A 13741-nucleotide genomic window follows, 5' to 3' on the forward strand; every position below is an offset into this window, starting at 1 on the left:
ATGCATGCGTGTGGTGAGTGCGTATGTGTTTTGGGAGGCTGCGGAATTTACGTGTTAAGTCTCCTTGTGATAGGCCGGACCTTTTGCCGATTTATAGTGCTACCTCACAGAAGCATACTGCAAGCAGGACAATCCACCTAAACAAATCGCTCATATATTGTCGTATGCTAGTCACAAATATTGCAATGGTAGAACTGACCCTCTCTGCGACAGACGACAGTTTAAGAGATTAGGTATATTTGATTTAGTTCCATTTAAGTTGTCATAACAGATGCATTTTGAGCTAGCGACGAATCGAAATATATTATAGAGTCATGCGTTCCTCTGTCGTGGATAGTTACCTTTTGAGATTACGTAATTGTTAATCTACTTTTATAAAGTGTAAATGTACATTATATATATATACACACTGACAACAATTTCAACATAGGAAGAAATGTGTAACCTTAAATTTGTGTATCAGTATGGGTCTACCAAAATTAATACAACCTCAATCTAGGAAGATACCTACAATAACAACTAACAACATTAGGGAAAATAAATGTTACCAACAGACTATTTGATGAATAGCTTTACAAAGATAATGTTTTAAACCGTCGATAGAAGTTTCCGTATCATAACATCTACTTAAAAGTCATTTTTCAGCAAAAGCCTAAACTATGTTTGTCTATCCCATTTAATTCTTGGTACACTTCAAATGTCTTATTTCGTTAACACGTGTAGGAGTGGAGAAATAATATGCCTGGTGTTTATCACTGTTATGTCATAAGAGGCGACTAATTGAGAGGCCCTTAAAAGGTCAAGGTGGTTTTGTTTTAGCGTTACGTTTATGGACATAGAAGATTCCGCGAATAAGGCCCGCTGTGTTCCATTTCATGTTAATCGTAGAAGACAACTATAAATTAGCCATTTAAGAATCGAGAATTTTCTTCCCTGTCTTCTAAACATTTTGGACCTTAACTCGTTCCTTTATTTCCTCACTGTTGTCTTTCTGTGCTTGGTTTTCCTGATCTACGTGTCTACCCGTCCTCATATGTCCTGGCTCTTGAAAGTACATTTAACCATAAAACTAATAACTAAGTATTTATATTTTAAATTCAAAAGGATTTGACAAAAGAAAGGAATGGCTCAAATATTGTAAGGTCTTCTAAGCATGTTAATGTGTTGATATAATAGCACTGAACGCTAGTTGATTGTGAGATTCTCACATGTCCCGTCTTCACTGAAAAGATTCATCTAATAAGCAAATCCGGTCATATCTTATTTATTAATTATGTTTTCAGTCAATAAATACCTACTCTGATGGAATTCAACATAAGTAACTCTATCATGTGTTCGTATGCATCGTTATGACTAACCATGGGTGTTGCTGTTGGCATGTAATTTGTACAGGAAATTATTTATAATTTTGAGTAACTTGCATACCCAGATTGTATATTAAAAACTCGGGGTATGATCATACAAACACACAAAAAGCTTTGACTTGTTGTTCATCTTTCAACGTCGAGGTATGCATACAGATAACCACTAACAAACAAAAACATGTTAGAGATTTGATTTTTTCCTGAAAGATTTTATTATTTAACATGAATTAAAATGAACATTAACATTCTGAAAATTACAAAGATATTTATCTAGCACGACGATTCGTTTCGTTTCTCGCTGTACAATTCATACTTAACCTTGAAATGTGTATACAAATACCGCTATTTAAAGATACACGCCGAGGTGCTCATTTCCATTGAGTTGGAGAATGGAATGTGTTTACGTGTGTGTTGTTAAGTAAACAAACGTCCTCTAAAAAGGTATGGCTAGCAGAAATGTGTCCACATGGAAATATTTTCTTTTAACGATTTTAAACCTCGGATAATAATAGTTTAATTTGAAGGCGTAAATAATTTGATAAGTGTAGACAGTCCACTGAAAGAAAGGTAATAATGCAAAGCAATATGCAACAACCTTTATATATCTAATACCAGTGAATATGTGCTGCTCTTTAAATGCCATAAATGCGTCAAAGCAACGCACTGGCAAGGAAAGACGATATCAACTTATCATGAGGAATTTATTAATCATGTTAAGTTTTTCACTTTTGCCTAGCAAACAAACCTCCCTCATAGACGAATACAACCCCAGACGAATGGAAGATTTTGTTTACAAATATGTTAACAATTAATTAATATTTGACTTGTTGCAATTCAAAATTTGAAATCAATATCATAATCAAAATTTGTATCTTAACCATATCCACATCTCTGAAATGCATGAGTCATGTAATATATCAAATGGTTGGGGTGTACGTTTTCTGGATAAAAAATTGTTCATAAAAATATAGCCAAATTGCCACGTTTGGTACTGCCAGTTAGTCCACTAGGAGTCAACATCGCGATTTGTAGTGAATGCCTTCAGTCAATTCAACCTAAATTGAAATCGGTGATTAGCTTGACGTTGTTAAAAAAGTTTTGACGTTTTGATAACAGATGAAGACAAAACGGTATAGCACTAGTTTACTTTGATCCTTCGAAACTAAAGACTTTACGGCGAAAACATGATTTTATAGACTAAAGTGACATGTATGGTTTGTATTATCAGCTGTTTATTATTATATCAACTTTACTCTATACAAATAAACGCACATATATGACTCAAGATATATCCTAACGCATAGGGCAGATATATGTATAAAAAATCACACACTGAGCATATCTATATATGCAAACTCATATAATAATCTATACGTGTGAATCAAGGCACAACATTTCTATATATGTAAAGTCATGCATTAAGCTCATGTTTTTAAACTCTTGTATAAAGCTTTCTTTATAGGTACGTATGAAGCTTATCCATACGTGTCAACACTAACATATAGCTTATCTTTTTATATATCCGCACACATATAGGCTATATATGTTAACTCCCTCTTATTTGGTTTGGTTTGATTTTACAGTGGAACTTCGTTAACTCGAAGTCGACAGGACCACGAAAAATCTTCGAGTTATCCGAGTGTTCGAATTAAGCGAGTTATAATTTTTGGTGAAAAGTTAAGTCAATATTTGTCAACATTATATCATTATAACTCCGCTCTGTCGCTCACCAGTTTAGTGAGAAGAGTGGTCAATACATGTAAATGTAGATGTAATGTTTCGTTCGGTCACTTGTAATTTGGTGTAGTTTTGCCGATATACAGTCACGATAAAATTTCTTCCACTTAGTCACTAAAATAACGATCTGATGTGCAAGTCATGTTCAAAAGGAATAACGATAAAACGGAATTCGACAGAATAACAATGTATTCATGTCAAATCAAATAACCGTTTAAGTTTAACACAAATTGTATGTAAAACGTAACAGAACCATTACCTTATATTGGACATATACAATACTGTTTGATAGGCCTACTTACGTTTTAATGATAACAAAGCCATCTCCGTGTGTATTAGCACCGAAAGTTGGGCTGCGCATGTGCGTATACAATGTTACTGTTACTAAGTGGCATGTTATCCGATTTAATAGACAGCGCTGACCGTTACAGTCGTACTCTGAACACCTCGGCAGCAATTACGCTATTGTTTCAGCAGTTTAAAGATTTAATAGGCACCGGTGACTGTTTCATTTCTACACCTGTTAATCAGCCGAGTAGATCTACCGGTGTGTCAGAGATTAGTTCCGCTTGAACGAGCGGGTAGATGAGTTGTTGACTATCGTGTGTACTATAATCGGCGACCGCCTTAGGAAATTACCTTATATAAGTAAAGCAGTACTTTTTATCACCAAGAGTTGTTGTTATAAGATTCCACCGACAATTTATTTAATGAATTTATGAAACACTTATAAAAGCAAGTAGGTTTGTATTGCCGATATATTCAGTATTACAAACGGAATTTCGCTGTTAAAAATATCGGCGTTTACCATCGATCGTTATTGGACACGAGTTATTATATAATTTCAAATAGGATTTTTGTTGTTGGGACAACATTTTCACTTCGTATTATCCGAGTTTTTCGAGTTTTCCTTACTAAAATAAAGAGAGAATTCGGTCGGGACTGACGAGGTACTTTGAGTTAAGCAGGGTATTCGAGTTTTCCGAGTTCGAGTTAACGAAGTTCCACTGTATTTGTTTATCGTCCTATCAACAGCTATGGTCATTTAAGGACAACCTCCCGTGCGTGCGATACACATGCGTGTGTTCAGTGCGTATGTGTGTTTTGGGAGGCAGTATGTTCGTGTTAAGTATCCTTGCGGTTGTGCGGAACTTTCTCCGATTTAAAGTACTAAAGAGAGCAGATATATACAATTGTGTAAACTCACACAATCAGCTTATCTATATAGATTTACTTATAGTCATATATACCACAGAACATATTTCAGTAAAACAGTGGAACTCTATCATTGAACAATCTTCTCAATGTGAATCAATCTATGAATACAAATACTAATAAAAGGAAAGCAACACAATTAATGCAGCATGTATCATTTCTAAAAGTAGAACATCTTCTTCAGTATCAGATATGTAAGAATAACATATCTAAAAATATCACATTAAAATATTCCTATAAATATTCTGTATACCTGGTAAATGACCACCAGATAAGGCGAAAATTTCAAGCTGAATTAGAGGATTTATACACCATAGTATATAAGCCAAGTGTAGTCTGACCAACATATCCTCTTTAACTTTTATTCTATACTCTCACAAGCAACATCTGTCATTTATTTACACTACATTGATAGAATAAAATATATGCATGTCAAATAAAATCTAGAGTCCAGGCCAGTGACGGACGCGAGACGTAAAGAGATTTGATAAAAAAATATCTATACCTGAGCACAGGTATAAATAAAACGTCTATAAATATAACAATAATACAGCACACGTATAAATCTTTCAATAAAATTTCATATATCAATCCTCTTAATATAGCATCCCGATAAAAAGAACTGAACAGTCATCATCTATAAAGGGACCAACTACACCTACGAGGGTTTCCTATTGTACAGAAAAATTGGTCAAGAAAAAATAGATTTTGAAATAATTCTTTCCTGCATTTTAAATATGTGTGTAACGTCAAATCCAACTGGGAGCAAACTACAAAGATAAGTTGAGGATTTTTTGTCGTGATATCGATTCATTGAACAAGCTGTCAGAACAAAATGTCAAAATTAAACATACTTTATAAGAATTATGTAGCCAAAACAAATTATAGTAATAATAATGATACTAGCAAGCGTGATATTTCTTGAATTTGTTTCGATAAGGAAAGATAGGGAAAAATACTGATCTTCTTACAAAACCAAGTATTCATTAATGTGATATCATTTATATCCATTGTATATATTAAAAAATGCGGTTAAAATGTTACAATGCATTTGTCCTATGTCTAAATTAGACAACCATCACATCAAAATGTCTACAGGATATGTTGGATTAAAATCACATATAATACTGTAACTTAGCTATTGTTCGCATGAAAATTGTGGCGCGTTGTCAAATGTCATTCAAACACAATTTAATGTGTCAACTTTAAGCATAATTTTCGTATTAGCAGATCAACTGACCACATTTTATCTGATCAATTATTTCTGTTCAGGGGACATCCGTTTCAGACAGGTTGCACTTTTTCACTTTATAAAGAAGTGTATTTGGGAAAGTTGGCCATCACTGTCTGTAAGCACTCAATCACGTTAGATAAACGTTGATTATATAGTCCTCTATAACATACCTTCTTCCCATCTTGATTACAACGGTTTATTCTTTAGAATTGTATTCTTGACCTAATTCATGCGCAGCAACCGTGTAATCGAGGTCATACTTTTTCATTCCTTCAAGAATTTCCCTGATAGTAGCACCTTCGCCTTTCCAATTTTTCCAAGTCACAAAGAGATTAAAGATAACATTCGTTATATCAGTGTTCGGATTCTTGTGGGAGTCGATGGTGCCCGACTGTAATCCAAGGTAAGCGAAGAAAAGTTCATACTTGGTACCAATGCTGCTCCGGCTTAATAACGACAACATCCTATCAGTTAGTCGTGAATTGAGGAAAGCATTAGTGAGAATGATATCTGGAAATAAAAAAAAAACTTGTTTACTGTAAGACCTGGACAGAGTACTAAAATGAAAGATTAAGACATTCTTTAATTCACTTGGACATGTTATGTACAGCTAAACTTCATTTACAGTACTACAAACTTATAAATTCAGTGTACTCAGATTAAAGTGGTAACTAGCTGTTAAATTGGTATATTGAAAGCGTTTGGTTTAAGTTTAATATGTACAATGTCAAATAAAGGACTATAAAATTCAAAGACGGTCTCCCATATTTATATACGTGAGAGTTTATTTTCAACTTGATACTCGGGGTTTATGTTTCGCGTATTCGAAGAATGACGAATGGTCCACCCGTTATCAGTATAATGTGACCAGGTGAGATGCACAGGTTGGCTGTGTGATTCATTAAGTAATTCTATGAAGTCGAACTTTCCCGTCATCACAAGGATAAACACAAACATGCCCCTGTCTGAACAAAAACATTTACCATGCATACATCTCGCACACAGGGGAAGCCTGAAGTGACTGTGATAGGTCAATAGGATGAGAATAAATAAAATCAAAACCACTTGAGGCAAATACCTTAATGAAGCATTTCTCCTAGCATTTGTTATAGTAGCAATTCAACGAACATATTTTCATCAAACCCTAACTTGCAACAACTACAAATTCCAGATTAGCCATACCAAATGTTTTTATGTCCAAACTATGATTTACCCTTAACCAAGAAAAATTTTCTGATGAACATTATTTTATGAATAACATGGGTCTGATGTCAAACTTTAGACGTTTCATTGAATGTGCATTTGTTAAAATCATACCGTTCAAATAATACATCTTTGTGGCGCCATTCATATCCACGTGAGAACATGTATTTTTTTTTCGCATATTAAACAAATAAATAAAAGAATTTAATAAAAAAATCTCATCGCATGCAAAAGAAATGGTTGCTTGTCAAGTAAAACATAAAATAAAAAATAGCATGGAAACTTACCCTCGCCTGACTTCACTTTGCTCTGTAAAGAGATACAAGATATATGAACGAATAACTATAATGAAGCTAGTAATAATTTCTAAGTTTACAAGTTTTTTTTAGACCCGATATGGTGTTACGGATTTATATACTACTGCAATTTAGTAGAAAATATAACATTTTTTATTCTGGGCGTCAACATACGAGAGGCCCAATGGGTCTGTATCGCTCACCTGGCTCTACAGCAGTTTTGAAATTGATTGTCATCTCTACAGATACTATGTTGATTGCCTCTTTATTCAAATATCGGAGTAGGTCAGGTTCTATCAATAAAGTGTCTGGTCCTTCATTCCAGCATACCATTGGCCTTTTATCAGGTGTCGGGAGACTCTTGGCTATCGCAAAATTACTGTTTACAGTTTAAAGCCTATTTTACCCCTGTGACCTTGAATGTAGGTCAAGGTCATGCATTTGAACAAACTTGGTAGCCCTTCATCCCAGCATGCTACAGGCTGGTTATCAAGTCCAAGTGCCTCTTTGTTAGTCGTTCGAAGAGTATAGCCTATTTGACCCATGTGACCTTAAATGAAGTTCAAGGTAATTTTTTAACAACCTTGGAAGGTCTTCATCCCAGCATGCTACATGCCCGATATAAAGTCCCTGGGCCTCTTGGTAATTGAAAAGAAGTCATTTGAAGATAAGCATTTTTGACCCATGTGACCTTGAATGAAGGTGAAGGTCATTCATTTGAACCAACTTGGTAGCCCTTCACCAAGGCATGCTACAGGCCCAATATCAAGTCCCTGGGCCTCTCGGTTTTTGAAAAGAAGTCTGTTGAAAATTATATCTTATTTGACAGATATGACCTTGAACTAAGGTCAAGGTAATTTATTTTTTTCACATTTAGTAGCCCTTCTGTCCAGGGTGTTACAGATCAAATATCAAGTCCCTGTGCCTTTTGGTTATTGAGAAGACGTTGTTTCAATGCAAAAGTTGACGCCTCCGTCCGACTCATTGGTTTGGTTTGGATTATTTGGTTTAACGTCCTATTAACAGCTAAGGCCTTCGGACAAATGACCCAAATTTTCACCAAACTCGCCTCATCAAACTTAGTTTCCTTGGTATTTGTGCTTTTGTTTTGTCGCCGAAACGTTTATGAGCAGCCACGATTGATATTGAATGGATGTTATTGACGTGTAACGGATTTCACGGGAAGTGATACCCATGTGTGTTACCCGCTACGGAATCATCCAGGATGTCATGTGTATTTAAACGTATGTGATCTTCGAGATTTTTGCCATCAGTGGGATAAAACATTTATTTTGTCAAGACAGTAATAAATATCAGATATGATATAGCTGGCAATATTAGCGAGAAGGGAATTTCATTTGTTCAGGGTCATTTAAGATAACAAGAATTTAAATACGGAGTTCATACTAAAGCCCTGCGTAAGAATATCTTTGATTTTTCGTTTCCTTTAGAGCGTTGACCTCACTTATTTATTGCGTAATGAATTGTAACGTACGTCCATCGAAATAGAACTATAATGTATTTGGAATGCATGTCGTTTTGATAAGCTCCATGTACAACGTTTCCTATTACACGGACTATGAACGCAAACGGACCCTATACAGGTAATTAGAACTATAAACGGCGAGTAAAAACGGAGGAAAACGTAACAGCATCGAAAAAAATACAAATATTTGTTTTACCTCTTTCTCTTCCATCCAGGATTCTGCGTCTGATTTGTCAAGGAAATGTAGGTCATCAGAAAAGTACTCACAACAGCGCACTGGCCCGTCCGTGTTAATGTCCAAGATCGGAACTGGACAGGTGTCGCTGCAGATGTCGTGTTTACAATGTAAACACAGTTCATATACGATGTTTCCGTGGTGAAACCGAGTGAAAACCTGTTTCAAACGATCAACGAAGAATGATCGTACCAATCCATATTTCCCTTTGAAATCTGTCTCCCCGTTCTTGTTGATAAGAGTGCAGCTCACAACGGCTCCTTTGCAACTCACAAGAAGGTCGCACGCTCGGGTTAGCATAAAGCAGGCAGATCCTCTTTGCATGAGAGATTTACCTTCACTGTCCTTTTTAATTTTTATTTTAGGTGATGAAAGGCATGTTGCTAAAAGTTTGTCATGAATTGCAGGTAGTAGTTTTGATTTGAACACAAAGCACAAGGTTTTCGATGTTACTGCACTGGGATGGCGTAGTACTTCATTGAAGAGTAGAGCATCTCTCGGGGGAAGCAGACTTGGAACTATCCATTTGCGGTCCGCCGTCTCCTGTGTTATGGCGACCAGCAGATGCAAGCGCTGCATTATCTCTATTAGAATATCCTGGTGCTTGCGATAGCTTCCCAAGAGACTTTCCAATAATTCCAAAGTCAGAATGCCTGATCTTTGAATCTGTACGATTTGTAGCTTTGTTTTTTCGTTTTTAGATTTTATAAATCGCATTGCTCTGATAATGCACCGAAATGCATCCACTATCCATTGAGGATGTGTGACTACGAACGGTTCCTGTTGATTTTTAGCGTCTTGTACATTTTCAAAAAACAAAATGTTTCCTGTAAGATGCATGTACCTGTAAAACGAGAAAAATGTAATTATTTGTTTACAGAATAATACGTATTGCATTAATGTGGGATACCCTTCATACAATTACATATAGACATGGATGTTTACTGTTGACGGGTAACGGATATTTATATAACTACGTTACATTATTAACATGATTTACCACCGCAAGATTCAAAACACTGCATGATCATCCTACTTCTCATTCATGTAAACTTAATCACGTCAATTACTATTTTTTTAGAAACCTTTCACTTTGCAAAAGATGGAATTACTTTATGGACATTTTCTGGCTACGCATTTGCTTTAAACGTCTTTCATTCGCAAACAAATTATCTGTTGTCGGTATTTTCTGTTCAGCCATATGTTTTGATCATCAGCCGCTTTACTCGATTACTACGATTTCCTGAACAGATATCGATACTTTATCGATGATTTATCATTAGCTTTAGAAAAGGGCAAGTTGAAGGACATCAAGGGGAATTTATGGTTGACATCGTGATCTCGCTGTGAAATGTATTCCCTTGTGCGATATAAGGTCAGAACTTCCCGATGCATGTCGATATGCCCAGTGGGAAAGTTCCGTTTTCACCGCCATATTTCCCGTTTTGTGAATGACATATTACCCGGGTTTAGTCTAGATATTTATGACGGCTGGCTTCAATGAAGCAGGAAACTCAGTACAGTACTGTAGTTATACTCGAAATTCGCAGTTTTGAGGCCTGTATTTAATCTGTTGTTTTGCACGTTTATTATGACCTTAGCTGTGGCTAGGACGACAAACCACTTTTGGCCTTTAGTTGAGCGTTCGCCGCTGTGAGGAAGGCTGTGTGTTTTGTCCCCTAGCCGAGACATACCAGAGTCTTTGAAAATGGTAGTTGCTACTCCTGCGTAGCGCTCAGCATATTTGGAGCGGGACGACTGGTTTGCCCGTTGTCAGTATAATGTGACTGGGTGGGGTGTGCTGCTGGGTTGCTTCGACAGTATGCTTCAGTAGCACTATAAATCGGCAAAAGTACCGGCCTATCACAAGGAGACTTAAAACGAATATACCGCAGCCTCCCAAAACACATACACACTCACCACACGCATACATGTCGGACGAACGGGAGGCCGTCCTTAAATGACCCTGGCTGTTAATAGGACGTTAAACAAAATAAACCAAACCAAACCAAACGACATTCATTCCATCGATGCGAGATGCATGCGTGTGGAGAACGGGTGTGTGTGTTTGAAAGGCTGCGGTATAATCTTTTTTGTCTCCTTGTGATTGGAGGATATCCTAGGAGGTACAATTCGTACGCAGGACAGCTTTTCTTAAGATTCGTGAGAACATATAATATACTTATATAGGGTAGTCTGTATAAATCGAATTAATTAATAAAATCAATCAAAACTAACACCAATCAAATTATGATTCAGTAATGTAATGATACTACATTTGTGGATTGGAGAGATATTTATATTCTTAGTGAGATTTGTTTATAGGAAAACTTTACCTCAAACAGTTTTTTATTTCCTCTGAATTGCCTATGGAAACTTCGTTTCTTCTATCAATATCCATGACCTCAGAAAATCGGATGATGTAGCGTTTCTGTTGTTTCAGCATTCGTAAATCTATGTCAAGGGTAACCCACGTAGCTGGTATCCGTTTGTTCCAATTTTCTTGAGACGGTGCCAATGTAACTATTTCGTCCCTTATTTCTTGAAAAGCGGGATCTTCTTTGTTTGTATTGTCTACAAAGTGAAGGGAGTTTATAGAGCTGACATTAAGTCTCTCCATTGTGCCAAACAGCTTAATTTTGCTTGCCTCCTTATCCTCATCCTACAAAGCAAATATTTTTATATCATTTCATGAAAAAATAAGAGTACCGCGAACGGTACATAATACGCCCGCCATGAAAATCGACGCACATTTTATTTGAAGGAAAGAATTAACTATAAGTATCACAATTGGGTGTGAACAAGGGATATTAGTGGCGCAAGGTTAGTATGTGATTATAACATGCAGGTATAAGAGTATACATGCAGATGTCCAATGAAATGATTGTTTTTGCAAGCTGAAATGGAATAAAATAAATTGTTGGATACATTGTGGTTACCTTTATTTACCGAGAGATATCCAAATGGCTTTGTGTGGGGAGTAGTTAACTTCTAGAATGCAAACCACTACCTTGGAATTCGACAGAAACAGAACAAGGAACAACTGTATAAAGTTTCATCGAAATCCATTCAGTACTTTGACCGGGAATCTCCGGTAAATGAAAATTATAGAAGATTTCTAAAAATAGTAATAGTGACCTAGATTCGCAAACCACGACCTTAAAATTCGACTCGTCTCCAGACCACGTGTATGAAGTTTCATTGAAATTCATTCAGAAGTTTGACGGGAAACCTCCGGACAATGTAAATGTTGACGTACGGACGGACGGACAAGGTGACAAGGCGAATAACAAAACGAACAATATATAACATTAATCATTATAAATTGATGTTTTTACACCGTTTGATTGGCTTAGATAGCATCACGTGATTCCCAATAAAGTTATATGGACCGACCTTGCAAAAAAAAGCTGGTTGACCGGGTGTTTCTCAAAAGGGATATATGATACTCCGAAGACCTTGACAACAACAGCAATGGCAGACGTCAGGTTCGCCGTTCTTAAAACGGACAAAAAAGTATATTCTCGACGGTGTTGAGTCCAACCATACAAAACGGAACCCATCAACAGATGTTAAAGCTTTTAGGGAGTGTTTAACATCGAGAGGGGAATCATCTAACTTCGAGGAATTCACGAAAAATGACTTGGACAACTCGCTTGGTAATTTCTACATGGAAAAGCGATCCAAGAAAGGGGGACTATACAAACAAGAGGCCCAAGCATCAAAATAATGTTCATGTTCTATTTGTTAATACCTATATTACCTATACAATGCTATATATGGTTATGGGATGGGGAAAGACCCCAGGGCCTATTTTTATATCATGTTTGTTTTATCTGCTTTATGCCCAACAATGCTATGCATGGTTATAGGGTGGGGATCCCAATGGTTTCAAAGATATATTATAGAAACTAAGTCCCCAGAGAGTGATTTGGTTTGGTTTATTTTGTTTAACGTCCTATTAACAGCTAAAGTAATTTAAGGACTGCCTCCCTTGCGTGCGACATGCATGCGTGTGGTGAGTGGATTTGGTTTGCTTTTAGTTTGACGTCATATTAACAGCCAGGGTCATTTTAGGACGTGCCAGGTTTGGAGGTGGAGAAAAGCGGAAGTACCCGGAGAAAAACCACCGACCTACGGTCAGTACCTGGCAACTACCCCACGTTGGTTTCGAACTCGCAACCCTGAGGTGGAAGGCTAGCGTTAAAGTGTCGGGACACATTAACCACTCGGCCACCGCGGCCCCAAGGTGATTGCGTATGTGTGTTTTGGGAGGCAACTACCATTTTAAAAGACTCTGGTATGTCTCGGCTAGGGGACAGAACCCAAAGCCTTCTTGACAGTGGCGAACGTTCAACTAAAGGACAAAAGTGAGGCATTGTCAAGGGAGACATCAGGATTGTAGGGTGGGGATATTAATGGTTTAAAAAAAAAAAAAAAAAAAATTAAGTTCCTAGGGGTGGGGAAAGACCCAAGGGCCTATATCTATAACAGGATTGTGTTTATCTCTCCAGACTAAATTTCATCAAAATCCATTCAAGCGTTCAGGAGAAGGAGTGATTTAAAGGACTTAACCAAACTTCCCCTATTTGGCACCGCCCTTCCGGCCCCAGGGAAGCCACACCCTCCGTTTATACCACGTATGATCCCTTTTGCCCAATAATGTTTCCGACCAATTTCGTACAGACATGGTTTACAGAGGTATCTTGAATGCAGAAGCCCCCATTACAATATCAATATTACCACTGGTGAAGAGTTAAAACAGTACACAAAAGCCTTCCAAAGTATGACAAGATGTGTCCAGCCAGCAAAATTAAAAATGCAAAAAATGCAGTAACAAATTCCAGGTGCCACTTTCCCATGGCCTCAAAAATGTTCAAAATCTTGACACTAATTACAGTATACATTGTTTGAGAATATGAATACAATTAATTGAAGAAAATATCATTTTGTTTGAATTTATATCTAAAA

General features: G+C 36.7%; 1 protein-coding gene across 1 annotated transcript; it reads right to left on the minus strand.

The window, feature by feature from the left end:
* Nucleotides 1-3738: 3738 nt before the first annotated feature.
* Nucleotides 3739-11426, minus strand: LOC117315969. Its single transcript, XM_033870411.1, has 4 exons — nucleotides 11107-11426; nucleotides 8732-9614; nucleotides 7041-7062; nucleotides 3739-6060 (listed from the first exon to the last, which is right to left on the minus strand). Exons 1-4 carry the CDS (start codon nucleotides 11388-11390, stop codon nucleotides 5747-5749), a joined length of 1503 nt encoding a protein of 500 aa, XP_033726302.1. The 5' UTR covers nucleotides 11391-11426; the 3' UTR covers nucleotides 3739-5746.
* Nucleotides 11427-13741: the final 2315 nt, after the last annotated feature.

This window comes from Pecten maximus, chromosome 17, assembly GCF_902652985.1.
Source record: "Pecten maximus chromosome 17, xPecMax1.1, whole genome shotgun sequence".
NCBI classification, from domain to species: domain Eukaryota; kingdom Metazoa; phylum Mollusca; class Bivalvia; order Pectinida; family Pectinidae; genus Pecten; species Pecten maximus.